Here is a 26,961-nt window from a genome sequence, read left to right as displayed (position 1 = left end):
ATCCACTTTTGTCCCCAATCCCAGGGAATCTAAACCATCTAGCCCAATCGACTTATCTTGCCAAGTCGCCAAGCGACCAGGTCTTCATGAAATCGCCGGTTAAGGAAACCCGAATGACTTGAGTGAATTGAGGTTGTTGTTGCCGGCTGTGAACCTCTTTAGATGAACGAACCCTCCAATGTAGCCCGGCAAGTTCCTAGCTGCTGGAAATTTCCCAACAACATTTGCTCGGTATTAGGATACAAAAGCCTTCTACGTGTCATCTTTGAGCCTGAGTATGACCGACAGCACCAAGGCCCCCGATGTCAAGGATACGATGCCGCCATCTCCGCGGGCAGATCCGCCCAAAGGGTTTACGGCCGGAGATGTAATCAAGCCCGATGACGAACTCGACGAAGATGAGGAACTGGCCGTGGCGCTACAGAATCACGTGCCTGATACCGCAGAGGAGAAGCGTCTCGTCCGGAAGATAGACTTCGTGCTGCTTCCATGCCTTTGGTGGATGTACGTGCTAGCCTACCTCGATCGGGGGAACATTGTAAGAAGGCATCCCGTGCAGTCATGGTTCATCATGGAGAGATGCTGACATGATTTTGAGGCCAATGCGAATGCTGCCGGTATGAGCGATGACCTTCAAATGGCCGATAATGGTGGGTTATTTGCATGCTTGAGAATCTTGCGGCAAACTGACGCTTCGTTGCAGACTACTCCCTGCTGGTCTACCTTTTCTTTGTAGGATACTTTCTGTGCGAGGTCCCTTCAAACATGATCATGAACAAATGTCGGCCTTCTCTCTACCTTCCCACCATTGTCTGGGTCTGGGGTTGTGTCGTTATTGGTCTATCGCAGACAAAGAGTTACAACGGCTTTTTAGCCGGTCGTTTCTTCTTGGGTTGCATTGAGGCTGGTCTGTTCCCAGGTGCCATCTTCCTCCTGACCTGCTGGTACACAAAGAAAGAAATCGGTGCGTTCTCCGAGACAAATTGGAAGCCATTGCTTACAAGACCACAGGCAAACGGTTCTGTATCTTCTACACGTCTGGCTGCATTGCCCCAGCGCTTGGTGGTATCATGGCTGGCGCCATCATCAAAGGTCTCGAAGGAACGCGCGGAATCCCTGGATGGCGCTGGCTTCTCATCATCGAAGGAGTTCTCACCGTCGCTTGCGGGTTCGGGCTCTATTTTATTCTCCCCGACTATCCTCAAAATGCGCGATACTTCTCGTCGGAAGAGCGTCGCCTCGCCAGGGTCCGGATTCTAGTCGACCGGCAACTGAGCGTCCACGCCACGACTCGCCGGATGACCTCATGGGAAGCGTTCAAGTCGGTGGTATGCGATGGCAAGACGTGGTTCTTCCTCGTGTCATACAGCATCATCATCCTCGGCATGTCCATCTCGTACTTTGTCCCGACCATCCTCAAGGCGATGGGCTACACCAATGTAACGGCTCAGTGGATGACGGTTCCGATCTGGGTCACGGGTGCGGTGTGCCAGCTAGCGTTGTCGTGGACCTCAGACAAAACCCAGGACCGTCGATGGCACAGTGTCGGCCTGTTTGGACTCGCGGCCGTCGCTTGCCTCGTTTCGGCAGTCGTCAAATCCGCAATCGCCAAGTACATCATGATGTGTCTACTCGTGGCGGGGCTGTACACGGGTCTGCCGCTGATGCTCAACTGGACGAGCGAGTCGATTCCGTTTCCGGACCAGAAGAGGTCGGTGGCGATCGCGATGGTCAACTCGTTTGGACACCTTGCCATCATCTACGGGAGCTATCTGTGGCCCAGCACGGGTCCGCCACAGCACTTGGTCGGGTTCTCGACTTTGACTGCCACCTGCGGACTGGGGGCCTTGCTTGCCATCGCGGCTCCTTGGGTGTTCAGGCTTCTTCCGAAACAGCCAGTGACGAAGGTCGAGCGCGAAATCATGGCCCTGAATGAGCATGGCTCTTGAGTTGTCACGTTCGCAGAACTCCGCAGACGGCTGGAAGGTTTGCCAACCGGGGTTTCCTGTTTGCTAGAATTGGAAAGGAAGAAGGGTGGTGCCAAGCCAGCTTCAGGAAGGGCTAAAGGGGCCTTGGCTCTCGAGGAGCACTTGCGGTGGCCACGATACCTTCCTTGCCTTAGTTAACCTTGCCTGCCTTATTGGAAATTTAAACGCTCTCTCGAGCTTTACGCGCAGGCGTCACTGCCACTGCATGCTCCAGCCTGTCGTTCTTTCTCAAGTCAGTTTGGAAGCAGCCCAGCCTCAAACTTGCCTCCTTCACATCAACAGCAAGCACGAAACAACTGCGCCTACCTCAACCAACTGACCCGACGAGTCTGCCACATTTCCCATGACACGTCCCTGTCTCGACTCTCCCCCCCTCCTCCGGCCTTTTTCCTCCGACATCATCACTGCAATATCAACATCGGACGCAAACATAATCCATCCCATTCCGCATTGCATACGTATCAAAGCCGTTTTCGCAACTCCATTCGTACTTCACTGAGACCGAACTCCGGTCGGATTACTTCCTCGACACAACCACTCCATCCATACCACCCCATTTCTCCCAATATGCGCTGCGTTTCTTCCGACAACGGAGCTCCCAGCTCGAGCTCTGGGGAGCCGACAGCACTCGAACTGTCCAACAGCAAATATCCCACCTCGGGTTCTCAGAAGTCGACGAGATCCGCACCTACTGACAACAGTGCTTCCAGATTGGGCTCTCGGAAGTCGACGAGGCCCAAAGTTCTCAATGATATCCATTCTAGGTCGGGCTCTCAAAGGTCAATGAGGTCTGTACCTGACACCAACAGACCCCCACAGTCAGGCTCTCTTGAGCCGACAATAGCCAACGTTCCCGGCACCCAATGTATTCGCCGTCTCAATGTGCAAGAGGACCCCCTACTCCGCGACCTTTACGCCTGGGGCACCCGGATTGACAACTGGATCAGGACCATAACTCCCCATCCACCGTCTATGGATGACGACGTCGATGCCATCATCCCAGCTCCTCCCCGTCTGCCTTTTGCGGGTGATGACGTCGATGCCATTACTCCAGCCTCACCCCTTTCGCATTCCCAGGGTTCAGACGCATCATCCAGCGAGACGAAGATTACTGACCCCAATGCAAGCAAGAAGCCTTCTCTTCCCGAGTCTTCTTTACCGAAAGATGCGAGCGACAGTGAAAAGAAGCAGAAGCCTGGCAACACCAACACTTCGGGTGCCACACAGCCTAAGGTGGAAACTACCAATGATGTACATCCCCCAAACGAACCCGCGGATGTCGAGAAGCGCAAGAATCTGTAGCGCAGAATCTTGGCGGTCCTGAAAGGACACGTGAAAGAGGCTGATGGTCAGTTTGTTTCTCACCTTTGACTTACAGCCAGCGTTTCTGACAATATTTCTGCAGAAGCTTCCATCCCTTCCAACTTTATTTCTGCGAAAGTACCGAGCGTTGACCCCAAACCATCCAAACTCAAGACCTTTCTCAAACTATCCAGCAAAACAAAAGAACCGATCCCAACCGAGAACCTCCTAATGCCAAGAGAAACCGGCAGCAATCCCCAATCAGCCCAGGACGATGATAGGGATGAGACACGCGCCACAAAAGGAGGGAAAAGTCAGCGAAGGCTGTTCAAAAGACGGAAGGAATGAGTATAAGTCCAGTTGCAGGACGATTATGAGTTCATCTACAGATGAGAGTCTTCATCTCTGCGGCGATGTGTTGATCCTGCGCTACTGCTGGTGCTCGTTGAATGCATCAAAAACAGCGACGGTAACGATGCTCGGGGTTGGATGAATGTTTGGTCTCAGCGACTCCTTGCGTCATTGTCTATTGGTATATTTCAAATGAAGCGTTTGGTGTCCGTACGCCTTCTTGTCCTTGCTGCCGCTGGTGATTGCCTGAAAAACGAGATCTTCAAAAGCAGCATTTACTTTGGCATCTGGCCCTGTCGTGCTACACCCCCAATATGACCGTCCCTAAACACGGGAAGTGACCGCTTAACCTAAAACTGATGAACAAACGGTATCCATTGCGGAACTTCATTACTTGTGACATGATGCCTCATAAAAATTTTCATCTGTTGGTTCGTGTGCTAAGAACCAAACCTGTCACTCAAGCGCTCCTTTTCAATCGACAAGAAGTGGAGGTCATCTTCGAGCTTGGAAAGGTCCTCCCTTGCACGCTCCAGTGTTGCCAACGTCTCGTCCACGGCGGCCTGGGCCACCCTGAGCTCTCTTTCACCCACCCTTCTCGTATCCTGTAGTCGTTCTGTTTGATGTGCTGCCGAGCCCATCTTGACCCTGACGGCCCTCTTCAGGGCGTCGAAGAGCATGCCGGGTTGAAGACCCATGTCTGTCTCCTCCGGCGGCTGAGACGGCGATGCCAGGGTTCGACCCATGTCGTTGGCGCTGTGGTCGTCGTGCGCGTGAAGTACGGCGGGGTATCTGGCAACGAGATCGTCAAGGCCTGCGAGGAAACCCTGAAACTGCTCCACCTGGGCGGCGACGGCGTCCCCCGATGAAAGACTCTCGAGTTTGACGCGGGCGGCCTCCAGGTGTCGTTGCTCCTGAGCGTACTCGTGCTGGCGGAGCTTGACTGTTGTCCGCTGTATGTCGACCCTATAGCCCAGCTTCTCGATGTCGCCCTCGAGGTCGGCCATCATGCTCTCCCGTTTCCTCTTGTGGCGCTCTACTACCGTGATGCCTTCTGTGTCGTCGGTCATGGGGGTCGTGCTGCTCTCGCTCCTCCGCGGCGGGTCCGGGGGCCTGGTGCGGTGTTCTGGTGGGTTGTTTGTTCTTGATGTAGTCCCCGGCCATGGCCTTTGCGGGGCCGACGCGGGAACGTGGGATTCGGGGCGGAAATTGTTCCAGGATGATGAGGATGATGTGGTGGTGGTGGTAGTAGTAGCGGTGGTCTGCGTTCTTTGGGGCGGTTCGGTCATGGCGCGGATTCCCGAGGTATCGGTCTTGAGTGACGGTGTTGGGAGTGGCCTTTGCCGTGGTGATGCCCCGGCCCTGGTGTTTGGTTCTGGGTCGTCGGTGGTCCTGGTGGGCCTAGACCGTGGCGATTCCTCTGCTCTGGCGTGGGCGACCGAGTTGCCAGAGGTCCTTGCTGTCGTGGGAGACCGGGCTCTTGGCGGCGGCGCGGCCATGAGGTTGGTGTCTCGACGGTTCGTCTCTCGATGGTTGGTCGCTCTGACCGGTGTGCCAGTTTTCGTTTCTGGAATCTGGACTACAATCTCGCTTGCCGGGCTGCCGTGACGTTGACCGGCAGATGATGACGGTTGCTGTGAGTATTGCGGTTGACGCGAGTATTCCCGTTGATGTGAAAGCTGGGACTGCCGTGATGGTTGCGGTTGATGTGGATTTTGTGATTGACGGGAGTGTTGGGGCAAGGCCCAGGCCGGCGTTCGTGATGGCAGGCCGTGTATTGGCGATGAGCGGGCGGGAGTACCATCTTCATCCCTTGGCTGGAAAAGTGTCAGCGGTGATTCTGAGATGTTTGGTCCCGGCGACGCACCCCTAGACTCATCCGACGATCTCCATCGTCGAATGTTGACGGGCCGGCGTCATAGTAGTCACTCCGGCTGCCGACCGCGGCGTTGCGCGCCAGGAGTTGGAGGGCGGTGGAGGACCATTGTAATGAAGGCCCTGTGCGTGGGTTGGAAGACGGGGCGGTAGTGATGGAGGTCGAGGCGGAGGTTGAGGCGGGGGATGATGCCGTACTTGGGTGGTAAGATGAGGCATCGGCGGAGAGGTCCGGACTCGGTCCGGGTGGATAGGGGCGGGTGTAGTCGGGGGTTTCCGACACCCTGTCCAGACGCCTCATTGCCTGGTTCGCCGCCGGCGAGGGTGAGTACTGGCTGTAGACGTCGGAATGCCCTCGTATTTGCGCTTCCTGTGCAGCATGTCAATGACGGTTGTCGTTGGACAGTTCACTCGGAAACGGGAGAAGTTGAAGCGGAGCAGTGAGAGTTGGGCGTGTCTTCGGAACGGACCTGTCTATCAAGAACGCGCATGACATCAACATCACTCAAGTGATCGCGACGGATGCCCCTATTGCGGGTGCGATTGGCCAGACGGGCTGTGACTTCGTTTGACAGCAGGATGCGGGCTTGCTCGAGGTTGACGAGGCGGCAGAGCATGCACAGGTGTTTGCGCAGGTTGTTGCTCCACGAGCGCGGCGACAGCTCGGGGCCGAGGATGTCCTCGAGGCGGGAGATGCGCCACGTTGATAGGACTTTTTCGGCCTGCGCCTCGGTGAGGTTCATCGCGACGCAATAGTGCGCGCACGCGCGCGAACTCAATTAAGGTTGTCGATGGAGTTGTGCGGCGGCGGCGATTGATGAGATGCGACGTCGAGGGCGGTGGACGGGTGGGCGGGTGAGCGAGCGAGTGACGTGGAGTGAGTGAGTGAGTGGGTGGCTCAGTGAGGGTGGATTGAGCTGGCACACCGCGACGAGGCAAGGGCGGGATGGACACTGGAGCCCATCACACTGCAGTGGGGACGGTTCAGTGGTGGTGGTCTAAGGCACAGCACTGGAGGTGCCCAAGCGGTGCCCCGGGGAAGACGGGAGCCCGTCCGGGAACAGGCCGTCGGATTAACTCATCTACGGGGGTTGTTCCGAGATTAGCGGTTGACGGGATGGAGTGGAGGTGACTATTTGTTTGTTTGTTGGTTGGGGATCCCTCCCGAATGAGCCACCGCAGATTGAAAACAAGGGAAGTGCATTGCCTTTTTAGAGCTCGACATCACGTGATATCGTGTTTGATTCACATTAAGCTGTTCTTTCGCTCCACAGCCGTATTTGGCAATGTTGCACCCAGAGTCACTAGTCCTGGTCAAATGTAAAATTCCATGCCGACCGGTGGTCCCGCAGAACCCCGAATTCTCAGACCGGACACAACACTACAACTGATGACAACTTTTGAGGGGGGAGTCCTTAGTTGCTCACTTCAAGCAATGTAGAAGTCATCACTTTGACCATTAATCCGACTTGTGCCCTCCGGTGCCTGGCCATTGACAAGCATCGCATTCCCAGATGAGTCCATACCCTTCGTGAAATCCTAGGCTGCCTTCCGGGTGGCGTCCCGATGCAGGGCCCACATCTGCGGCGGCCGAGCCGGGACGCCAGTGCGGGTCGGCCACGGCGGTGGGGCAACAAATCGGAGGAAGGCGCCATGAGTGCAGCATTTCAGCTGTGCCTGCCTGGTGAATTTGGACGCGACTGCACCGCGATCGATGAGCATGCAAAACAGTCACTCACCTAGAAGGTGCACCTGCGTTCCATCCGTGGCAGTCGGCGGGCGACGCAGAAACATGCTCCCCGCCAACAACACCTCCAATCTCCCGGTCCATCACGAATAAATCTCGCCATTCGGCCCTGGAAAATACGTCACTGCAAGCAATCGTAGGATTAGCATCACCATCATGATGCCTTACAGTATGCTCTCCCCCCACAAATTTCCCATTCTTTGCAGTCGACTGACACGACAGACAGCCAGACTGCAGCCAAGAATCATCTACCACACCGCCGGTTTCCACGTCCTCAACACCGACGGCGACGTCAAGAGACAATCCAGAATCGCTGTCCAAGACCTTCGGCACCTCTTTCCCAACTCTTCCGTCACCGTTGAGACTGTCTGGCACGGCGACACTGCACATACCGTCATCGACATTCAAGGCGGTTTCATCGACAGCGACAAGTATGCCACGGCGTTCGAGATCATGAAGGACCTTTTCATGGGCTACTCCATTTCTACGTCGACCACCGAGCTGCCAATTCTTGTCGAGTAAAGGTGCGACGGCTCCCGCTGGCTTCCATCAGATTGTGCGGGGCGAAGGGCGACGGAGACAAGCAAGCACCGTCATGGGCATAAAGGGCCTGGAATTTGGCAAGACCGAGGATATACAACAAGGATAATGAGGGATGGGTTAACAAGCATTGCTTCTGGGCGCGACGAGCGGCTTTCAGAGTATTGACGTGAAACACGGATGGGATTTAGCCACCCGTACAAGACGTCGAATATATCACAAGAAAGTAATCTGTTCCACCCCTCCCCAACGGTCTCTGCATGCCTTACCTGATGAAGATGACGTGCCAGTCAAGGATCCCGATGTGACGTGATCCATTATGCAGTTTCATCGCTGTCTGGCCAAAGCCCTCGGGGCTGCATTTCCTTGGGGTAACCCCCTATAGTTAGTGAATCACAAAGACAAGCAATCATTTGCATACCAACCACTCCGTAATCCTCTCGCAGCTGACTTTGCCGAAATTCGCAGGCGATGTCTTCTAACCCAGACTTGCTCTCGATAAGGACAGAAAATCTCAACCGGTCCGGCTGACTTAATGAAATCAAGTCTAGGATCGCCCCAATTGTCTGTTCATCGAGAACAATGTTCTCGGACTCAGCGTGACCGTCTGCCGGGACTGCGCCGGTGATGGCGACGGGAAGAAAGGAGAAACTGCTATCCATCGGCAAGAACATTCAACGGCTAGATGGCGGTGCAGCAGGGAGCGCATTCATCAGCAATAAAGTGCAGCCAATGTCTCAAAAGCGATGTTTGTTTGGCCTCTCAAAATCTATCCAAAAGTACTGCAAAGCCTTAGTAAGTGATAGGACCCAGAAATCAATTACAGTCAAACGGAAGGATAGCCCACAAAACAAAAAGTTGATCTGACCCGGGATTGAACCGGGGACCTTCAGTGTGTGAGACTGACGTGATAACCACTACACCACCAGACCAGTTGCTGCTGTTGGCAAACGGTAGACAGTGAGAGGATCTTGAGGGATAGGCTGTGGCTGCGGTTGCCTTGTGTGGAATCGCAAGTACTTAAGTGCCCTCAGGCGGGCAATACAAAGGGGGACTGCACGTTTGGGAAGGGGCGTAATGATACCCTTCGTGAGGCACGAGCCAGATGTTCCAGTAAATCCGAATGGAAAAGGCCTACCAGTCATAGAAGTGTTGAATTTCACGATGAAACAAGACCCGACGATTGCAACTATAGACTTGGCTTGGCGAACCTCTTCTGTGTTGTGACTTCCTTGAAGGTAGACGAGGTTGTCACGATAATGCTCATTCCCCACTCGGGACTATCATCCTGCCTTGGAAGCCTAGCCCTACAATCCTACAGAGACCCTGTCACTGAAGTCCAAAGTACTACACTCCGTGCTATCGTGTCAACGCAGTCGAATTTGTCTGAGCCGAGGCTTCCTTCTCCAGCTTTGCCTTTCGCATTGCTTGCCTCATCTCTCTCTTGGTCTGTTGAACCATCCTTTCAAACTTCAAGTCTCGCTCAATTCTGGACCTGACCTCTCTCGGAAATCTCAAATCGTCTTCCTCGAATGCGAACCCTTTTGCTCGTCGACGTTCCAAGGCTTTCACGAGTGTGCGGGCGTATCGGTAATCGGATCTTCCAAACGCAGACAGCTTCTTCCGTCTTAGTCGGGGGTCTCGTGGGGGTCCTTTGATCACAACAGTTGAAACTTCCCAGCAAGTGGGTATGGTTGGTGTTTGAGAAAAACACGTTGTGAGATGGGCAGGAGAGCTATTGGATGGCTCATTGTCGGGCACGTCTGACAGTGGAGTTTGTAATTCCTCCCTTTGAACACCATCTTCAGGTGTAATTGCCGAAAGCCGTGGGCTGCTCGATAAGTTTGGAACCATCGTCAACCCAAGTAATTGTTGGCCGGTGCAAACGCAGGCTCCGTGCCGCCACCCGAAAGGACTGTGTGATTCCTGTGAGTGAAAGAGTCGCATGTATACGTTGGAATGTCGTACCTAGACTTGAGTAAGAGGAAACATCGAAGACTATGTTTGCGCGCTTATGAGCCCGACAGCGGGAATGAAGGCAATGCCAAATAAAAGTTGGAGGTCCTCCCACTTATCGTTGGAGTCGCTCCCAATGTTTTGTAATGAAGCTGCCGAGGCTCTCAAAGCCTCCCCGGCAAGGTGTTTATTTGCCGCCCTCCTAACCTTGCTTGGGTGCAGGGTCTTTTGGCGCCAACAGATTTAGACGACAGCCGCAAGGGGTAACCAACGCTGTATGAAAGCAAGCGGTCGGCGTTGGATCGGAACTGAGAAGGGATGGCTGGTCTCCGGGATGAGCCAAGACGGCCTCCTTCTGGGCCACACCGTACGGCAGCCAATTGTAGATCAGAGCCAGACAGACAAGACAAGGGCATTGTGTGGGGAGACTAACGTGGAAAGTCGAGCCTCCTCCGCTTGCGGGTGACTCGCCCCAGTCTAACAACACGAGTTGGTTAGCGGCGTATCGGACAAGGATAACTAGAGCACCAACACGAACTCAGACCTATCGGTATCATTGCACCAGATGATGACACGAGAGATGAACCAAGCAGCGTAGTGTCACAGTGTGTATATGCCGACCGTGCTTGGAGGACTGGGGTGCAGTGCCTCGGGAAACTGCCCATGTCGTCTGATTTCAACCCCAGTCGACAAACATGCAACAAACAACAAACAACCACTAGGGTCAGGACCACAATCAGGCTCGCATTTTTCGTTGCGGAAATAACGCGGAAACATGAGAAGCTCGTCTGAACACCGATTGACAAGATGACATTGACGAACCTGAACCGATGTTTGAGGCCTGAAGCAAGCAATTCACGCCGAGGCAAATGCTTCCTTGCCTCGAACTTTGCAATCTCGCAAACCAAGGTGTTCGGTATGACAACCATGTTCCCACATTCATTCCACTACCGAGAGGCGAAAATTTGAACACATGATGGTGACAACAGACGTGTTGAGTGAAAATACATTTTCTCCCAAACCCGCTCTATGAGCAACATTATTCGGCATTGTGGCAAAGATCTATGAATCGTCGACAGTCTTCTTTCACGCGCGGACTCCAAACTGTTTGACTTCGATCATGGGAGCCTAGCCCTTAACCTGATCGCTGCGTTGACGTTTTCAGCTCAATTCCTCGTTTTATTCTTGCTAGATAAGTAAACCTCTGCCTCGGCTGCCATCCTTGGGCATGAGGGATCGATGCGTAATGCGCTCGTCCATGTCAAAATCGAGGATGACCTTGGTCAGACGACGCAAATCTCGGCCAGATATTCCAATTAGCTCCAACGCCACCTTATATCTTGCATCGTCGCGGATACCTGTTCGGTTGATCGGATGCTCCTCTCCTCCTTTTTGGGCCCTGGGCTTCGGGGCCTGAGGCCTCCCTATCGTTTTGCGTCTCTGCTGGAGACTGCCTGTCAGTCCCCGAGCGACGAGATAGTCCTTGAAAAGAGCTGGATCAAGACGTCGTATCTTAGGGACTGTTTCCCAACTTGTGTCCTGAACCGAGTCCGAGTATCCTACCCATTGCACTCTCAGGCGCTTGCTTTGAGAGTCGTGGTCAAGAATTGCAAACACATTGAAGTGATCAGTCCCAATCGTCTCCTCGCGGGACTTCCCCAAAGCGCCCCAATACGCATATACTTTTGAGGGTGTCGCTTGTTGAACGATCACTTCGGGCACATTTCTGCGCGATTGATCGGTAGCTCGTTCTGTGATGAGGCTCACAGAATGGCCGTTGCCGGTTGACGTATGACCGATTATCCTGTCGTCATCGTCGTACTCTATGAGAATTCACGGTTACAACCTGTAAGGACTGGCGCTTGGGTTGATGATCATACCTTCGTCCTTGGGCTCGGTTGGGCTTGAGCTGATGGTGGCGGTTTTGACACGTCTTTTCTTTGAGATCTGCTTTGTTGTGGTGCCAATCTTGGCGGAACCCCGCCTTTTGGGCGGCGATTCTTCTCGCTTGCCCCCGCGACGAGGAAATGCGTCTGAGCCGATCGCACTTCGGCGGTAACGGTAGTGCGTTTGCGCCATGATGATATTAACTAGCGTGCGGGATTTTCCAAAGAATAATCCCGCGCAAGTTTGAGCCAGCAATCTTCAAAGAAGTTTGCGAGAGTTCCAAACACAACGCGGTGCGGCACGACGCGCTACCAGCCACCGTTCTAATGCTGTGCGACGGACACTTTGGATGCCTGATGAATGTAAGCTTGACTTGATAGGCCTGACAGACGTCACTTGCGCGAGATCCCTGTCTCGTTATTTTGTACCTAGGGCGTACACCATAACGGGGACATGCGCGCACCTCTCAGTGGTGGGAATACTTGGGGAGTACCCACACTGCGGCGTACGGGGCATTCATCACGCAACATGTGCAAGGCAGACTCGCTCTCAGAAGACTTTCGGCTAAAGTCTGACAAACATAGTCTCTTCCCTTTCTGCGAGTCACGGGAACAATTTCCAATGAAAAGACGACTTGTGGTTTGCCTTTTTTGCAGTGAAGAACACCACGCATAATTGGTCTGGGAGGGAGATGAACACCAAATTCAATGGATTTAACCGCCGGCATTAATCTTGTCAGGATCGTCAAGTGCCGCTAGTATCCTCATTCTAAAGGCTTCAGGAGATGACAGGCATTGCAAAGGTCGGTGGTGAGATTTAGTATGTTCAGCTAACCGGGCGGACCACTCCCTATTGGTAATATCAAAAACGATTCTTTCTACTATACTCTTATCCCTATTATTACTACCGCTGATGCTACTCCCGTTGTCTTCATCATCGTCGTTGTTGTCATCTTCGTCTTTGCCGTCTCCGCACTTATTACTATGCTTCTATTGGATTTGGTTTGCTCTAGCAGTTGTTTGTGCATCGGTCCCTGACAGATCGGTCTGATCGTCTTGAATCGGGACCGCAAAATCCGTCTCTTTTATTGATGATTCTCTGTTGCCGCATCGTCGTTTACTGCAGAACGAGTAGCTTCCCAACCGAAGGTCTGTACCCGGCCACAATACGTTGGTCGACTCTGCTAAATTCATACCGAGGTTTACCACCTGATGATAGGTGTACGGCAGGGTGACAATCAACTCCCCAGGTTTGCAGACGACAATGCTGTACTTGATGCCCCAGCCGTCTAGTGTCTCCTGTGAGAATAGTATGTTTGCATGCCGGATGAACTGCGAACACGTCTTGCGCCCATATGAACGTCGTCGGCCACCGCTCGTTTTCCCGCCTAACGTCCCGGAAGCAGCAAACTCTTCGAGCCTCCTTGATGAACCAGGCTCAATGATCAACCATGTCTTTGGGGAGCCCCAGCGGACCATGTTGACAGAGGGAAGCCCCGCATCTTCGATGTGCATTGGTGTACAGGTACCTCCATCTTTGGCGAAGTAAAAGTAGGGAGCCGTAATTCCAGGGTAATGGCGTTTAGGCTCAAGCAGATGCTCTAGATGTGGTCCACAGGTAAGGTATGTCTGCATTTGATTCGAATGCTGCACCGACTCCCAATCTCCGAGATAGTAATCGCATGGTGATGAGGGCTTTTGAGAAGCCGACGAGAAGACAGCGTTTTCATCCACATCGTCGTCGTCGTGAAGAGGAATATTTATGCTCTGATCGAGTGCTTGGGCGCTGAACAGAATCTGAATGTTTCCATCTTGGCCAATCGGGGAGTAAGTTGCACTATAATGGAAACCCATGTTCTCATTGGATTTTGGAGCTATTGTGATGAAGTTGTCGGAGGGTTCATGGTAGTCGACGACCTTAACCTTCGCAAAACCTTTCAGAGTCACTGCTTGATCTCTGCACAAGGTGCCCAGTGTATCGCTTGTGCTTTCGCCAAGATCTGCGAGTCTACACGTAGAGTCATCTTGGCTAGAACGCTCCAAAGCTTAGTGACGACACCCAGAAACAGGGAGAGACGGGGGAGAAGCTAACATTTGGAATCGTTCATCATCGTCAGAGATTCTGCCCAGGCCAGCCATTTTTGGACACTTCAAATGCTCGTGTGAAATCGGCAACGGTCTCAAATTGAGCTTGCGTGCGACCAACGATTGTGCTCAGTGTCATGAATCAAGTTCGACGCAGAGCAATGGATATGAAGGGAATTGCTTCTCCTAAAGGGTGAGGATGGATTCCAGAGTTCGGGCCCCATGATGGTCCGACTGTCGCCTGCCAATTTCCTGGGACTTTATGTACGTAAATATTCTCGTGGCTATCAAGGTGTCCAAACAACCGATGGCGTCAATATTGCATGTATAAAGTTCAATGGCTTGAGGAACGCAGGAGTGAACAATGGCTGAGCTGGTGGACCTGCAGGATATCGTTAAATGCAGCGTCCTTCGAAGCTGGCCCTCTCTGTTATACCTGCATTCCCGCTTTTTTACGGACTCAGCCTACAACTTTGGACCGCGGATGATTGACGCTCTTCCAGTGCCTATGAAACCAATTGGAGATGGCTAGCAATAACTTCAACAATTGGATCATGCATCCTGTCTCTATTCGCACCCGCCCAGGTCAAAGGTCCACGGAAGTAGTTTGTAACTTAAGGCATTGCCTTCTTTACCCCTAGTTCAAGTCGTTGTCTCACTTGGCGCAAGATTATTTGTTGGGGCCACCAACTAATTACGCATCCTCTTGTATAGTAAACAGCAATTTGATAATGTCTTCCCGTACTTTTAGCGTCTTGAAATGCCCGACCTTGAACCCACAATGCCCGAAATGTCTATTTGCCCCTTCCGCTCGGTTAGAGCCTCCTGTAAAGCTCGCTTTGGGACCAAGGCAGAGAGGTTTTTGATTGCTACTCCTTTTCCAATGTTGCTCGTCATCGAGTAAGAAGCCCGAAGATGAAAGCTCGGGGAGGGGTAGAGGTTTGGACAGGACTTGATGTTGCTTGCACATAAGGTATGCTGCAGACGATGTTTACATCCCGGTCGATGTCGCCACCACTTCTTCTGGCGCACGCGACAGCGGACACTAGTTTAACTGTCTATATTGACGCGAAGCCCTCGACTTCTTGCTCATGACGAGTATCTCCGCCGACACGCCGTTCGCATCGATCCATTTTAAAAGAAAATCTTGTGCCGGGGAGCGGATAATCGCTGCTCCATGAATGTGTGGAACCTCCAGCGAGGTCTGATCTGAACGCCGCGCATATCAATTCGCTTCGGTTCAAGGCAGTGAGTGACTTAACCCAGAGCTAAATGCTGTCGACTTGAGAATTCCACGGTGAGTCGGTAAAGTATGGCTGAAACACGACCCATGGTCGATGCTGTCTTTGGTGTTTCAATAGGTATTGAATTGAGGCCATGGGGCGACGCAAAAGGCCCATCATCCGGATTCAGTTAAGTTCTTGGCTGTCGCCTCCAGCGGATGCAAAGTGGGTTGACATGGGCCGGGGTATTGTTAGGGTTGAATGCGGATGAGTGGAGTTGACACCGCGAGAACGATTCTGAGAGGCTCTGATTGCGTGGCGGTGAGGCAACTCTCGCCATTGACGTACCAATAGGAACAAGTACTCACCGAACGCATCTGCATCACGCTAATTGCGCGACAATCCATCTCGTCAGCGGCCTGGAATATCCACTTTGTTTGTTGGCATTTGGGCACACCGGCATCTGCCATTTCCCGCCCAAAGAAAATGACACCTCCAGAACATAAGCTTCAGGTGCAGAACAAGAACACCACAGGGCAGAAAGTCAACATCTCCAAGCCAAACAGCCACGAAAACAGAGAGTCAACTCCATCCGACCATATAACCCAAAAACCGCAATCATGACGAACGTCGAAAACGGGTCCAGTCTCCACCTCAAGACCCTGAAGACCAACGTTCCAAGCGAGTATGCCACTTCAGGCAGGGTCCGACAGTGGCTTTTCCAACACCTCGAGAACCGCCATGTCGACCTGGTCAATGGGCCGGAAGCATTCGTCTGTTTGTGGAATGGCTCCGAGCTTCACTCGCTGCATCCAAACCACATATTCGGATCTCTTATCTCCCAGGGGATTGCCCCGCAGACCGCCCACCATATCGTCGGAGATGTGATGGAATGTTTAGAGGTATGACGCCGTACCTTATGTTATTGCCATCTCTCAGATGGGTTTCTAATGCCTCCTCAAGGACTACCGTGCCAGGCGCGCAGCCTGTGTGGCCTCTGGCCAAGTTTGGTTTCCCGACCCAGACCCGGAGCCAGTGTCACAGCCAAAGGGGCGGCCTGAGCCGGAGGAGCGACAACTTCGTCTTGCCGAAGATTGCGAGGCTTTGCCAGAGCAGACGGAGAATTCCCAGAGTTGGTATTCTTCCCTGACAACTGCCAGGGGTGGAGTGCTTGCAGCTGGAGTTTCTCTGGCAGTGGGACTTGGGGTTATGACGTGGTATTTGGTCAATCCTCCTTCGAAACAAGAAGATAAGAAGTAGAGTTCAGAGAAGCTCTATGACCCAGACACACAAATCTGCCTTACATCAAGTGCCTCTCACTTGCTTCAAGCCGAAGACATGTGCGATTTGTCAAATGCAAAAATACTATGTACGACTATTCGACGACCTGTATGAAACAGAACCTGAGAAAAACACGTCGCATTGCTGCTAGAACTTCATAAGTGAGGATTGGGCTTCGGATCTCGCGTCTGATAAATGATTTCTTGCAAATTATTCTGCTCCGTGACAAATTTCGCTCCATCCGGCTTTCGTAGATCAAAAGGACTGAAGTTTTCCAATGCTATTTTGTCGAATTTGTTGCGGAATGCACTAAAATCCCAGCATTTGCCCCAGGTATTGGCATCAGGCAGTGGTATCTCCGTGTGCTCATACCACTGGTATACTTGGCAGCAAATTATCAGTATCTCGCGTCTTTGATGAAACTGTGACTTACCATAAAGTCCAGGGTCACCTGCGCAGGTGATATGGTCCAAAATCATTGCCAAGCAGTGCGCGATGTGATGTCCATGCATCGGAACTTGTTCTGTGCCGTTTGGGTAGTAATAATCTTTGTACAATGCTTTCCGGATGTAGTCAAGACAATGAAGCCTATGGAAAACAAGTGCGTGCGCAAGGTAGGTCTGTTCGTTATCGAGGTGGTACTCTTCGGGCAGCATTACGGCCACTGAAGGATCCTTCCTCATGGACAGTATCTCTGCGGCGGTCACTGGGATGGTAGCTTCCGTCGTAATTCCCTCCCACATCTTGTCAATGTCAGGATTCGGCTGAGAGCCCCAGGTCATGTCGCCGTCGCCACCCTTGATCGTCTGTGGCTGATCAAATCGAAGAACATAAGGAATATCGATGCGGTCTAAGAGCGGAGCTGCATAATTGGAAAAGTTAGAGACGTGCGTAGCATCGTGTGACAGACGTACTTACAGTAAAATGAAATATCTTTCAATGACTTGTTGATTGGCTGTTCGCGCCACAAAAACCAGAAACCAGCGGCCGTTGAAAAGAGGATAAGATGAGTGACTGTGAATATTTTGATCACTTGTTTGGTAGTCCATGTATGACTATGTCGCTCGAGTGGCGCAAGTTCTATGCCATCATCTTCGCCGCATTCTTTGTCCAACGGGGCATAGTGTGCTTCTGTATTTTTGGTAAAACCTCGGTAGGTGTTCAAAATCATTGCAGCAGAGGTATTCTGCCGGAAAATAAGGCAAAGATTGCTTTCCGGTGCTCACAGTGATGGCAAGATTTAGAATCATTCAATCTGAATGTATGTATAGCCCCTCGATGTCGGTCCAAAGAACAAAACAGTCTACAGGCCAAATAGGAGGAAGCGTAATTCAGCCATAACACAAATTTCACGTATCCAGTCAAACAGAGGTCCGTCTTGGCAAGACATCTTTGATCATCTAACCTGCTAGTACAGGCTTTCCCTTCAATGATCTAACGTTGGGATCACGCTCATGGCTCGTGCAAAACTCCCGAAATGCCCGAAATGCCTGAAACCCCCGACGTCCATGCGGAATCTCATCCCCTCAGCAGTGATATTTGAAATGCACAATCCCATGTTGCGGACTTATTATCTGTGACAATTGGTCTCTTCGACATAAGTAATTGAAGCTTCTTGACGCCAGCATCTTATGGTCGCTTTGCGCGTACACGTCAGTGGTACTACGAAGTCATCCACCAAAACACTAAAATAAGCCCTGCAAAGGTCTCATGAGCTGCATAACATCATGTCTACAGTCAAAAAACCAATTGCCACAGTAGGCTAACCAGCGTTGAGTTCGGGCCCGAGTTTCCTGATCGCGATGACCTTCATCAGAGACAAACGACTTTGTGCACGGGACGAATTCCATTGATTCCATACTTTGCACATGGCGAGTAAGTATTACCGAAGCAACAGGGATTCTCGTTGAATGATATCGGGATTGGACGAATACTCCAGGATCTCCATCATCAAATACTTCCACTATGCAATGTAGTTGAGCCTTCCAGCCCGTTACCGCAATCCAGCTCGGTAGGTAGTCACTCAGGTGATTGAAATGCTAGCAGTATTGTTATCCCAGTGCTATTCGTTGAGAATCTAATCCCACGCCTTGTAGACGAGTCAATGATGCACAGCAGAAAGCTCACAAAAGCACAGTATCGCTTTCTTGCTTGAACTTAAATTTATTGGAGATTTGACTTTTCCAAAGTCCTCTTATTTGTAAATCAAGCGCCGCCAATCGCTAGGAAGGTTCGCGGCTGTTTGACCATAAAACTGTAATTAGAAAAGCCCGATCTTCGAGAACTTAGAACAAACATAGTCCCCGAAACCCTCAGCAATCATTCTGCCTGCAAAATACATTGCTAACTAACCGAACCCCATCTTGGTTAGAGAGCTACACGCAACTCCAAGCGATTGGCGCGCAAGTCTGTCTATTCGATTGAGCGTTGCAAACTCGGCATTGCGGAGCTGACGGGCTTCGGAATGGTTTGTGCACTGGCTGGTTTCGGTACCCGAAAACGTGAAGGGAAGGCGCCGACGAATCGAACTCTATCACTTCAATATCCGGACCGACAATGCTCGACTACAGAGACAAATCTGCAAAAGGGCGAGTGTGTTCAAACATATGTCACCAGCTTGACCGTCAGTATTCTTTCGTATGCTCAGGATAGCTACTACGAAGAGATGGCCGGCGATGGAGAATTCTACAAGAATGAAGGCCACCGATTTGAAGGGAGCTCTCAAGATGGAAAAGGCAACATCTCACCATGGCATCGGCGAGTGCCTAGAACATGATTCCCCTGAGCCTGGTCAACGCCTGAAAGGGAATGATTTCCTCAGCAAATCAGATACAGTTTGGTGGAGGGATCATGGAATTCGGAGTCTAAACTTGCGACTTCTTGCTGTTTTCATCAGCCCGTTGATGATTGGGTACGATGGAACCCTCATAGCCTCACTTCTAACAATGCCTCACTGTAAGTTACGATACCCAAATTACTTGCACAAAATGCGCAGTGTTGATCATATTCAGGGTTCAAAGGTAGGGGAATCAGGCAGATGAACAATGAGATCAGAGGAACTGGCAGACGTTGACATTAAGCACCCAGATCTCGGCCTTAGCCCGAGAGACAGCACTCTCGTCGGGCTGATGGGCGCTGGGTACTCTTTTGGAGCCATGATTGCCTTTCCTGTCTCGAGCTGGATAGCAGACACCATGGGTAGAAGGTTGATGATCATGATTGGAGATGTGATTATCATTGGAGCTGGTAAGGCTTTGATATCTTCCGTAATATCTTCATTCTACGGGGCACAAGCGACTGACATCAGTGCCACAGTACTTGGCCAAGTCTTCTGTTACAACGCTCGACTTTACGTGCTTACTCGGTTCATAGTAAGTAATCTCATGAAGATACGTCATCGCAAAACTGCTTACCGAAGTACCAAGCTGGGTATAGGCTCCATGTTCGTGATCGCCAGCTGCCCCGTCCTGCTCACAGAACTGGCCCATCCGCGGCAAAGAAGCTTTCTGGTAGGCGGGTATGCATCCCTATTCTTCGTTGGATCTGTTGGTAAGTTGAAAGGGTTAGCGCTTTGACACTTTGCTCATCCCACTTAGTTGTAGCCTGGGTCTCTTTCGGAAGCCTGCACATCTCATCACAATGGAGCTGGCGCATTCCAACAATGCTACAGCTTCTCCCACCAGCCCTCCAATTACCGCTTTTATTTCTTGTCCCAGAGTCTCCAAGATGGCTTGTCTCTCGTGGCCGTCATACTGAAGCCAAAGATATTCTCGCTCACTTCCATGCGAACGGCAGAATGAATGACGAGGTGTTGACCGTTCAGTTTGCAGAAATATGTCAAGCCATTGAGCTAGACCAACAGACCCAGGAGACAACTTGGATCTCATGGTTTCGAGGGCCTGGAAATCGCCGACGGTTGCTTCTAGTTGTGTTCTCCACCATTTTTGGGTCATGGAGCGGGGGCGGCATCATCACATTCTACCTCTCCGTGGCGCTGGAACAAGTCGGCATCACCGAACCAGCACAGCAGGCCGGAATCAATGGCGGATTACAAATTTTCAATCTCTGTGTCGCACTTGCCGCTGCAAGCCTAGTTGAAAAACTCGGTCGCCGTATCCTATTCATATCTTCGAGCGTAATTATGCTTTTAGCCATGATCGGGTTTACCGTGGCCACGGAACAGTTTACCAGAGAAGGGCAGTCGGCGGCAAGTAAAGCTCTCGTAGCGATGGTGTTTTTTTTCCAATTTGGGTCGGATGTCGGATACACACCTCTCACTCCGATGTACACTGCGGAGATATGCCCCTATCATCTGCGAGCGAAAGCCATGGCGCTGCATTACTTTCTTATGTACGCCTTTAGTGCCGCTGGGCAATATGCCAACCCGGTGGCCCTGCAAAACCTGGGTTGGAGGTACTATCTAGTCTACATTGTGGTTCTGGTATTTGAAGTCGGGTTTACTTACTTCATGTTCCCTGAGACGAAGGGGCAAACTATCGAAGAGGTTTCTAGCATATTTGAGAAGTAGATTTAGTTCGGCGACAAAACAATGTTAATAAGTTACAAACGAGAGCATCAACTGTACATGGTTTCGCGGCTGGGTGTTGTGTGATGAAAATTACAGCCTGGGACTGACGATGAGCCCGGCATAGAGGTGCGCATCGGCAGCTGGTTCATACGACGTGTCATGCGTCAAGATAAAATGAACATTAGAGCCAATAAAGTCGTTGTATATGTTCGTAGAAGCTGATGCGCCATATGGACTTGAAGTTTCACTTGCAAATTCATCATCGATCTCTGATCTGAGCTTTCAACCGCCACCTATGCGTACCATCAGGGGTCTGTGCCAGGGTATTCAAGACAAGGTTTATCGAGAAAGGATTAATGTCGGTTGGCAGGGAGCATCATGAATGGCTTGTCAATTCTGGGTCTACTGCATCAGAGTGTTTGGATGATTTCATCGCATTCATCGTCTTGCAGATATGCCGCGCTTTCTGAATCCGATGTTTGGAGCCAACCCAGAACCTGTGGTGAATTTCTGGTCCTCGGCACAGATTTCATTACGTTCCCGCCCCTAGGACGCCTCACAAAATATGCCGGCTGTGACTGCCCCTCCGCCGCCGTGAACGATTCATCACTTGTTCATCTCGGAAATTGGAACCGGTGCTCGCCTTCACCAACGGTAATCTTGAACAGAGCTCTCAAATTTGGGTCCTTGAGCGCACGACAAGCCTCCTTGTGCCCCTTTTGATTCCATTCAAGCGTCTGGCAATCCTGTGTCCGATGGTGTCAATCCCGGCGACTTACGCAAGAAGAAGACATGCACGCTCACCTTATTGCAATAGTAGTACAGTCCGCATCGGCCGCATTTGACGACACTTGGATCTTCCTTTCCACAGGAATGGCACTTCTTGAGTGTGCCAAGGGGTCCAGTGTATGCGCAAAGATCCGAATTGATGCGAAATAGCCCGGCCAGCTTGACGGGGAAGACCTGCACGGTATTGGTAATTCATGAGATCGACCAAATCAAAAACTGCAGAGTAGACTCACGCGACAGGTAATGACGTCCTCGACGCGAACGCCTTGTGTTCCGTCGAGGAAGTCATGCTGGTGGGGATAGAGTAGGGCAATGGTGTGGCCAATTTTGAGCTTGCTTGTATCCAAGACCTCAGTGGCATCGTTGTCCGGGTAGAAAGCGATGACGAAACTCTCACCCTCGCGGTCGCGGGCAACGAGGCGGACGCGAAGCATAGGGAGACGTCGGTGATTTCCGCGAGCAGACACCAGCGGTCGCCGGGTTCATCGTAGAAGGGAGTGCCGGCAACGTCCTGGTCCGAGTCGAGCTTCTCGAACTCGGGGAAGCGCCATGTGTCTGCAAAGCTAGTTAGCCGTTCCTCGGCCTGCGAAGGGGTCGTCACGTAGGCCATTTGTGGTGTGGTGATGATGCGTCCACGTGTTGTTGTTGTTGTTGTTGTGACTGAACTGTCGTTGCAATGGATGTGCGTGGTTGAGGGGGTTGTGGGGGTTGCAGCTGTGACAGACGCACATTCACTCCGTTGCGTTGATAGCGTCCGCCCCTCCTTTTTGCCGAAATTACGCACGTATAATCCCTATATATATATAAAAATTTACTTAACGCTATATAGATATTTATAGTATAGTAATTAACCTGTTTTAATAGCTTTAATTAATCTATTTCTATTAAATCTCACTATCTAAAGGTATTATAATACTTCTTAAACGTTACTATATACCTTAATAAGTAGATAATAACTTATTTGAGTATTATTTATTACTTATTATTAATAATATATATAATAGTTAGTATAAGATATTATTAGAGATCCTCTTTAATATTTTATTTTACTATTAGTTAGGATTATTATACTTATGAAGAAGGCTTATTAAGCTATTATTACTAAAAGACCTACTAAAATAGCTACTAATAAAGTTATTATTATTAATACTAAACTTAAGACTAATAATTTAATAGCTCTTAAGTTTATATTATAAAAAAGATATATATGTATAGCTCTTCTATTAACTAACTTTATTATAAATCTAAGTTACTTATAGTTTAATACTTAAAAGTAATAGTTATGAAAGTTCTAAAGTTAATTAATCTTTATAGTTTAAAATATAATAAGCTTTTTTAATACTTATTTAGTTTTCTATATCTTAATATCTTTATTAATATTAGATTTATTAATAAATACTAGCTAGTTAAAATAATATTATTATATATAGTATAGATACTTATATTATAGTTTATTACTTTACTAGGTAGTAATACTCTTAGACTTCTTATTTATCTAGCTAGCTAAGTTTTACTATTAATTGATTATAGAATAACTAATCTAAATCTTAAAAGCTTTACATAGGAAATCTTATATCTCTTTAAGAATTAGATTATTATAATCTTATAGTAACGTGGTTGATAAGCGAGTCGATCAGACAAGCGAGTCGATCACCTTAGCAAAATTATAGTAGGCTGCACGCGAAAATTTGGTAAGAAATTGTTAGGACGTACTAACAATTTCTTACCAAATTTTCGCGTGCAGCCTACTATAATTTTGCTAAGGTGATCGACTCGCTTGTCTGATCGACTCGCTTATCAACCACGTTAGTTTAAGAAGCTTTATATAATATTATATTTCTATTTTTTATTAACTCTAATAGTACTTCTTGTATCTTTATACTCTCCCAGTAATATTATATTTCAATCTATATTATTAAATTATTTATTTAGTATAGCTAATAATACTTATTAACTTATAAGTCTTTTAGTTTTTAAATAGTAGTATTATTATAATTATTAATAGTTATACATTTAGAATCCTCAGTACTATTATATTATTATTATTACTTAGTATTCTTCTTAATATACCTAATATAATAAACTATAGATATATATTAACTAGTAGTAAACTATAAGTAACTAAATATTATTTATATAGTAACTAGTAAACTCTTATTACTATTATAAATAAGTTAAGTTTTCTAAATAATTATTACTTTTATTAACTATTAAACCTTATTTACTCTAAAGAATTATATTCAGCTCCTTAATATACTTTTATATTACTTAAAGCTATATAAACTATACACCAAATAAATATGTAAAGTTATATAGTAAATCTCTTTTTTTATTCTTTAGTAAATATATTATCTTAATCTCTTATAATAAAAATATACTTTTTACTAGTTAAATAATATAAAAATAAAGTAACTACTTAGATTAGTAATACCTTAATAAATAGATTAAATACTATAGAGGTATGAAGTATATACTTTTTATCTCTATTATATAGAGATATATTTAAATATTTTTAAGATTATAATAATTAATAGTAACGTATATGCATAGCGAGTCGCCCATCATAGCGAGCCGCCCACTTTTCCTTAATTCTACACTCTTCACCTTCACAACAACCTTCCTCTACGTACGACCATGAGTTCTTCTTCAAATGAAAGTCGCATTATCCTTGCAATTGAAGCTATTAAAAAGGACCCAAAACTATCCGTTCGAAAAGCAGCTTCTATCTATAAGGTCCCGAGAACTACACTTCGCGACCGACGCGCTGGACTTCTACCACGACGCGAAACTCGTACGAATTCAATGAAGATGACTCAGGTGGAAGAAACTGTGATTCTTGAACGAGTTATTGACCTGATCGATCGAGGATTTCCACCGCGACTTGACGACGTACGAGATATGGCCGATTGTCTCCTTGACGAACGTGACGCGACGCGTGTCGGACCGCGATGGGCAGAGAACTTCGTACGACGCCAACCACAACTAAAGACGCGTTTTCGACGTAGAATCGACTATCAGAGGGCATTGGCTGAAGATCCTGCAATTGTGCAGGCCTGGTTTGCCCTCGTACGAAACACAATCGCGAAGTACGGAATACACGATGACGATGTCTACAATTTTGATGAGACGGGCTTCTTGATGGGAATGCTGTCGCACGCAAAGGTTATTACAACCTCTGACCGCCGTGGAAGGCCTCGTACGAAGCAGCCTGGCAATCGCGAATGGGTTTCTGTCATTCAGGGCGTATGTGCAGATGGCTGGGCGCTGCCTCCATACGTCATTGTTAAGGGCAAATATCACCTACTCTCATGGTATACCAATGGCCAATTCCCACCCGAATGGCGCGTCCACCCTAGCGAAAATGGATGGACTACAAATGAGATTGGCCTAGATTGGCTAAAACATTTTGAAAAGTGCACAAAGTCTCGCACGAAGGGTGTTAAACGGCTCCTAATCCTTGATGGCCACAACAGCCACAAATCCACCAAGTTTGACGATTACTGCAAGGAACATGGCATTATTGCTCTTTGCATGCCTCCGCATTCATCGCACGAGCTTCAGCCTCTTGATGTTGGCTGTTTTAGTCCGCTGAAGGCTTCATATGGCAAGGAAATCGAGAAGATGATGCGGATGCAGATTACGCACATTACTAAGGATGATTTCTTTCCTGCCTTCAAGGCAGCCTTTTTTACTTCAATAAGCAAAGAAAACGTACAAGCTGGTTTTAGACAGGCTGGCCTTGTACCATTCGACCCAGAAGCAGTTCTTTCCCGCCTGGATTTCAAGCCAAAGACGCCAACACCATCCAACTCATGCCCAAGCAGCCAGGGCTCCTGGGACCCAAAGACACCAACCACAGCACATGACGCCGTACGAAGCTCTGCTTCACTTAAGAAAAGAATCACTAGTCATCAAGATAGCTCACCAACTCATTTGTACGAGGTTGTTGATTTGCAAGCTAAAGGTATTAGCAAGTTAGCACACAAACTAGCTCTTGTTGAAGCCGAGTGCCGCGGGCTTCGTACGGCAAATGAGATACTAAGTAAGCGCCGGAGAGCTAAGAAAACCCAACTACGTCTTGGAGGGTCACTTAATACAGCTGAAGCTGAGGCAATACGGGTAGAAAAGGGGGTTGTTGATGCTGGAGGCGAAAACATGCGTCAAGAGGGTGCTCGTACGGAGGGGGGTGAATCGCGCGGGCGGCGATGTGGTAACTGCGGAAAGACTGGACATAATGTACGAACATGTCAGGTAGTTTGGGAGACCTCTGAAGAAGAGGCTGATGAGTAGTTTCAATTGATTTCGTACGATGTGGCTTAATTGACTTACACAAATGGCTGGAGGGTAGTGAAAGGTGGGCGGCTCGCTATGATGGGCGACTCGCTATGCATATACGTTAATTAAAGTATTAGTAATGAATTCTATACGTTTTGCGTGCGATGCGGAGAGATGCGCGTTATAGCGTAAAATGAGCTTTTTTTTATGTTTTTGTATAAGCGGGGAAAAAAAAGGGGGGGTGGATGCTGTTAACGCAACGGAGTGTACTAGAAGCTTGGAGAAGGGGTTTGCCTATAGTTGTCAAATTGGCCATGATAACCTTGAGAGGTGTCAGTCACTATGAAAGGTGTCCGCCACTATGCGACCTTGAGAGGAGCTGAGAAGAGTTTTCTATGGTTATGCCAAACTCTATGGATAAGGGTAAAAGCCCTCACTCTGGACATAAATAGTAGAAGATCTTTTATTATTGAACACACACAAGAACAAGACAATACCTCACTATTCTTTTACTACCTCTAATCTGACAATAGTTTAAACTTATCAATTAGCTCATAATTCCTGATCAATGGTCTGTGCTCCCCACTGAAGTACGTAAGTACCCAATGATACGCATGTCGGGATTTCATGGGCTGATACCAACACCTAAGAGGCGGAGGTAACAAGAGCAGAAACGAGTCTTGGTTTCTAAGAAAAAGGGAAGCGGCAGTGATACCGGCAACAACAAGTACGACAGTGATGGCGACGGTAGGCAGCACTTGAACATTTTCATGCCCAGCCTACTTCGAACCCCGGGGGAGACGATCAACCTTGTTTGCGACAATCTCGCCGGCTGGGATGCTATGGACCTCACTTGCGTCAAGTCCCTCTTCGTCCAATACCAATTGGCACCTCTTCGCTAGTAAGGTCTCATTGTGTTAGATCACGACCTCCTACACTGGGCTTGCAGGCACGGAGACATCAGCTTGGCAGGCTCCGCAATATGTTAGGAGAATGCTTGTTGAGGGCCAGCCGAGCAACACCGGCGAGGGGAGATAAATATCACGGCTCCTGCTGCAGCATGGACTTGCGCCCAGGGAAACATATCTTCCGAAGGGACCACCTAGTCTATGTGTATCTACGATCGTATTTTCTA

At 49.3% G+C, this 26,961-nt stretch overlaps 12 protein-coding genes across 12 annotated transcripts; 5 read left to right on the top strand and 7 right to left on the bottom strand.

The window, feature by feature from the left end:
• Nucleotides 1–277: 277 nt before the first annotated feature.
• prlL-6 (MFS transporter prlL) lies at nucleotides 278–1,949 on the top strand (the record flags this gene model as incomplete). The annotated part of the gene is made up of 4 exons (XM_032023705.1): nucleotides 278–538; nucleotides 599–650; nucleotides 704–964; nucleotides 1,012–1,949. 4 exons carry the CDS (start codon nucleotides 278–280, stop codon nucleotides 1,947–1,949), a joined length of 1,512 nt encoding a protein of 503 aa, XP_031879606.1.
• Nucleotides 1,950–2,555: 606 nt separating this feature from the next.
• On the top strand, nucleotides 2,556–3,290 carry CGGC5_v011678 (uncharacterized protein; the record flags this gene model as incomplete). The annotated part of the gene is made up of 1 exon (XM_032023707.2): nucleotides 2,556–3,290. One exon carries the CDS (start codon nucleotides 2,556–2,558, stop codon nucleotides 3,288–3,290), a length of 735 nt encoding a protein of 244 aa, XP_031879530.2.
• Nucleotides 3,291–4,081: 791 nt separating this feature from the next.
• Nucleotides 4,082–6,259, bottom strand: CGGC5_v011677 (uncharacterized protein; the record flags this gene model as incomplete). The annotated part of the gene is made up of 3 exons (XM_032023708.1): nucleotides 4,082–5,458; nucleotides 5,509–5,886; nucleotides 5,987–6,259. 3 exons carry the CDS (start codon nucleotides 6,257–6,259, stop codon nucleotides 4,082–4,084), a joined length of 2,028 nt encoding a protein of 675 aa, XP_031879531.1.
• Nucleotides 6,260–7,419: 1,160 nt separating this feature from the next.
• On the top strand, nucleotides 7,420–7,785 carry CGGC5_v011676 (uncharacterized protein; the record flags this gene model as incomplete). Its single annotated transcript, XM_032023709.1, has 2 exons — nucleotides 7,420–7,432; nucleotides 7,490–7,785. 2 exons carry the CDS (start codon nucleotides 7,420–7,422, stop codon nucleotides 7,783–7,785), a joined length of 309 nt encoding a protein of 102 aa, XP_031879532.1.
• A 1,874-nt stretch (nucleotides 7,786–9,659) lies between these two features.
• Nucleotides 9,660–10,175, bottom strand: CGGC5_v011675 (uncharacterized protein; the record flags this gene model as incomplete). The annotated part of the gene is made up of 3 exons (XM_066152567.1): nucleotides 9,660–9,718; nucleotides 9,772–9,801; nucleotides 10,028–10,175. 3 exons carry the CDS (start codon nucleotides 10,173–10,175, stop codon nucleotides 9,660–9,662), a joined length of 237 nt encoding a protein of 78 aa, XP_066007947.1.
• Nucleotides 10,176–10,947: 772 nt separating this feature from the next.
• On the bottom strand, nucleotides 10,948–11,838 carry CGGC5_v011674 (uncharacterized protein; the record flags this gene model as incomplete). The annotated part of the gene is made up of 2 exons (XM_032023710.1): nucleotides 10,948–11,582; nucleotides 11,640–11,838. The coding sequence occupies 2 exons, from the start codon at nucleotides 11,836–11,838 to the stop codon at nucleotides 10,948–10,950; spliced, it is 834 nt and encodes a 277-aa protein (XP_031879597.1).
• Nucleotides 11,839–12,635: 797 nt separating this feature from the next.
• Kdm4b (Lysine-specific demethylase 4B) lies at nucleotides 12,636–13,784 on the bottom strand (the record flags this gene model as incomplete). Its single annotated transcript, XM_066152566.1, has 2 exons — nucleotides 12,636–13,674; nucleotides 13,738–13,784. The coding sequence occupies 2 exons, from the start codon at nucleotides 13,782–13,784 to the stop codon at nucleotides 12,636–12,638; spliced, it is 1,086 nt and encodes a 361-aa protein (XP_066007995.1).
• A 1,789-nt stretch (nucleotides 13,785–15,573) lies between these two features.
• On the top strand, nucleotides 15,574–16,213 carry CGGC5_v011672 (uncharacterized protein; the record flags this gene model as incomplete). The annotated part of the gene is made up of 2 exons (XM_032023711.1): nucleotides 15,574–15,855; nucleotides 15,917–16,213. 2 exons carry the CDS (start codon nucleotides 15,574–15,576, stop codon nucleotides 16,211–16,213), a joined length of 579 nt encoding a protein of 192 aa, XP_031879644.1.
• Nucleotides 16,214–16,389: 176 nt separating this feature from the next.
• On the bottom strand, nucleotides 16,390–17,405 carry CGGC5_v011671 (uncharacterized protein; the record flags this gene model as incomplete). The annotated part of the gene is made up of 3 exons (XM_066152565.1): nucleotides 16,390–16,616; nucleotides 16,668–17,096; nucleotides 17,153–17,405. 3 exons carry the CDS (start codon nucleotides 17,403–17,405, stop codon nucleotides 16,390–16,392), a joined length of 909 nt encoding a protein of 302 aa, XP_066007998.1.
• A 1,873-nt stretch (nucleotides 17,406–19,278) lies between these two features.
• CGGC5_v011670 (Lactose permease) lies at nucleotides 19,279–20,762 on the top strand (the record flags this gene model as incomplete). Its single annotated transcript, XM_066152564.1, has 4 exons — nucleotides 19,279–19,480; nucleotides 19,550–19,605; nucleotides 19,660–19,783; nucleotides 19,831–20,762. The coding sequence occupies 4 exons, from the start codon at nucleotides 19,279–19,281 to the stop codon at nucleotides 20,760–20,762; spliced, it is 1,314 nt and encodes a 437-aa protein (XP_066007996.1).
• Nucleotides 20,763–21,376: 614 nt separating this feature from the next.
• Nucleotides 21,377–21,985, bottom strand: CGGC5_v011669 (uncharacterized protein; the record flags this gene model as incomplete). Its single annotated transcript, XM_032023712.1, has 3 exons — nucleotides 21,377–21,508; nucleotides 21,567–21,725; nucleotides 21,785–21,985. 3 exons carry the CDS (start codon nucleotides 21,983–21,985, stop codon nucleotides 21,377–21,379), a joined length of 492 nt encoding a protein of 163 aa, XP_031879529.1.
• Nucleotides 21,986–25,332: 3,347 nt separating this feature from the next.
• Nucleotides 25,333–25,797, bottom strand: CGGC5_v011668 (uncharacterized protein; the record flags this gene model as incomplete). Its single annotated transcript, XM_066152563.1, has 4 exons — nucleotides 25,333–25,431; nucleotides 25,477–25,509; nucleotides 25,577–25,589; nucleotides 25,730–25,797. The coding sequence occupies 4 exons, from the start codon at nucleotides 25,795–25,797 to the stop codon at nucleotides 25,333–25,335; spliced, it is 213 nt and encodes a 70-aa protein (XP_066007891.1).
• Nucleotides 25,798–26,961: the final 1,164 nt, after the last annotated feature.

The sequence above is a fragment of the Colletotrichum fructicola genome (assembly GCF_000319635.2).
Source record: "Colletotrichum fructicola Nara gc5 chromosome Unknown KSG_Nara_v1_contig07, whole genome shotgun sequence".
Taxonomy (NCBI): domain Eukaryota; kingdom Fungi; phylum Ascomycota; class Sordariomycetes; order Glomerellales; family Glomerellaceae; genus Colletotrichum; species Colletotrichum fructicola.
The sequence above is the reverse complement of the archived record's forward strand: the minus strand, read 5'-3'. Positions and strand labels throughout refer to the sequence as shown.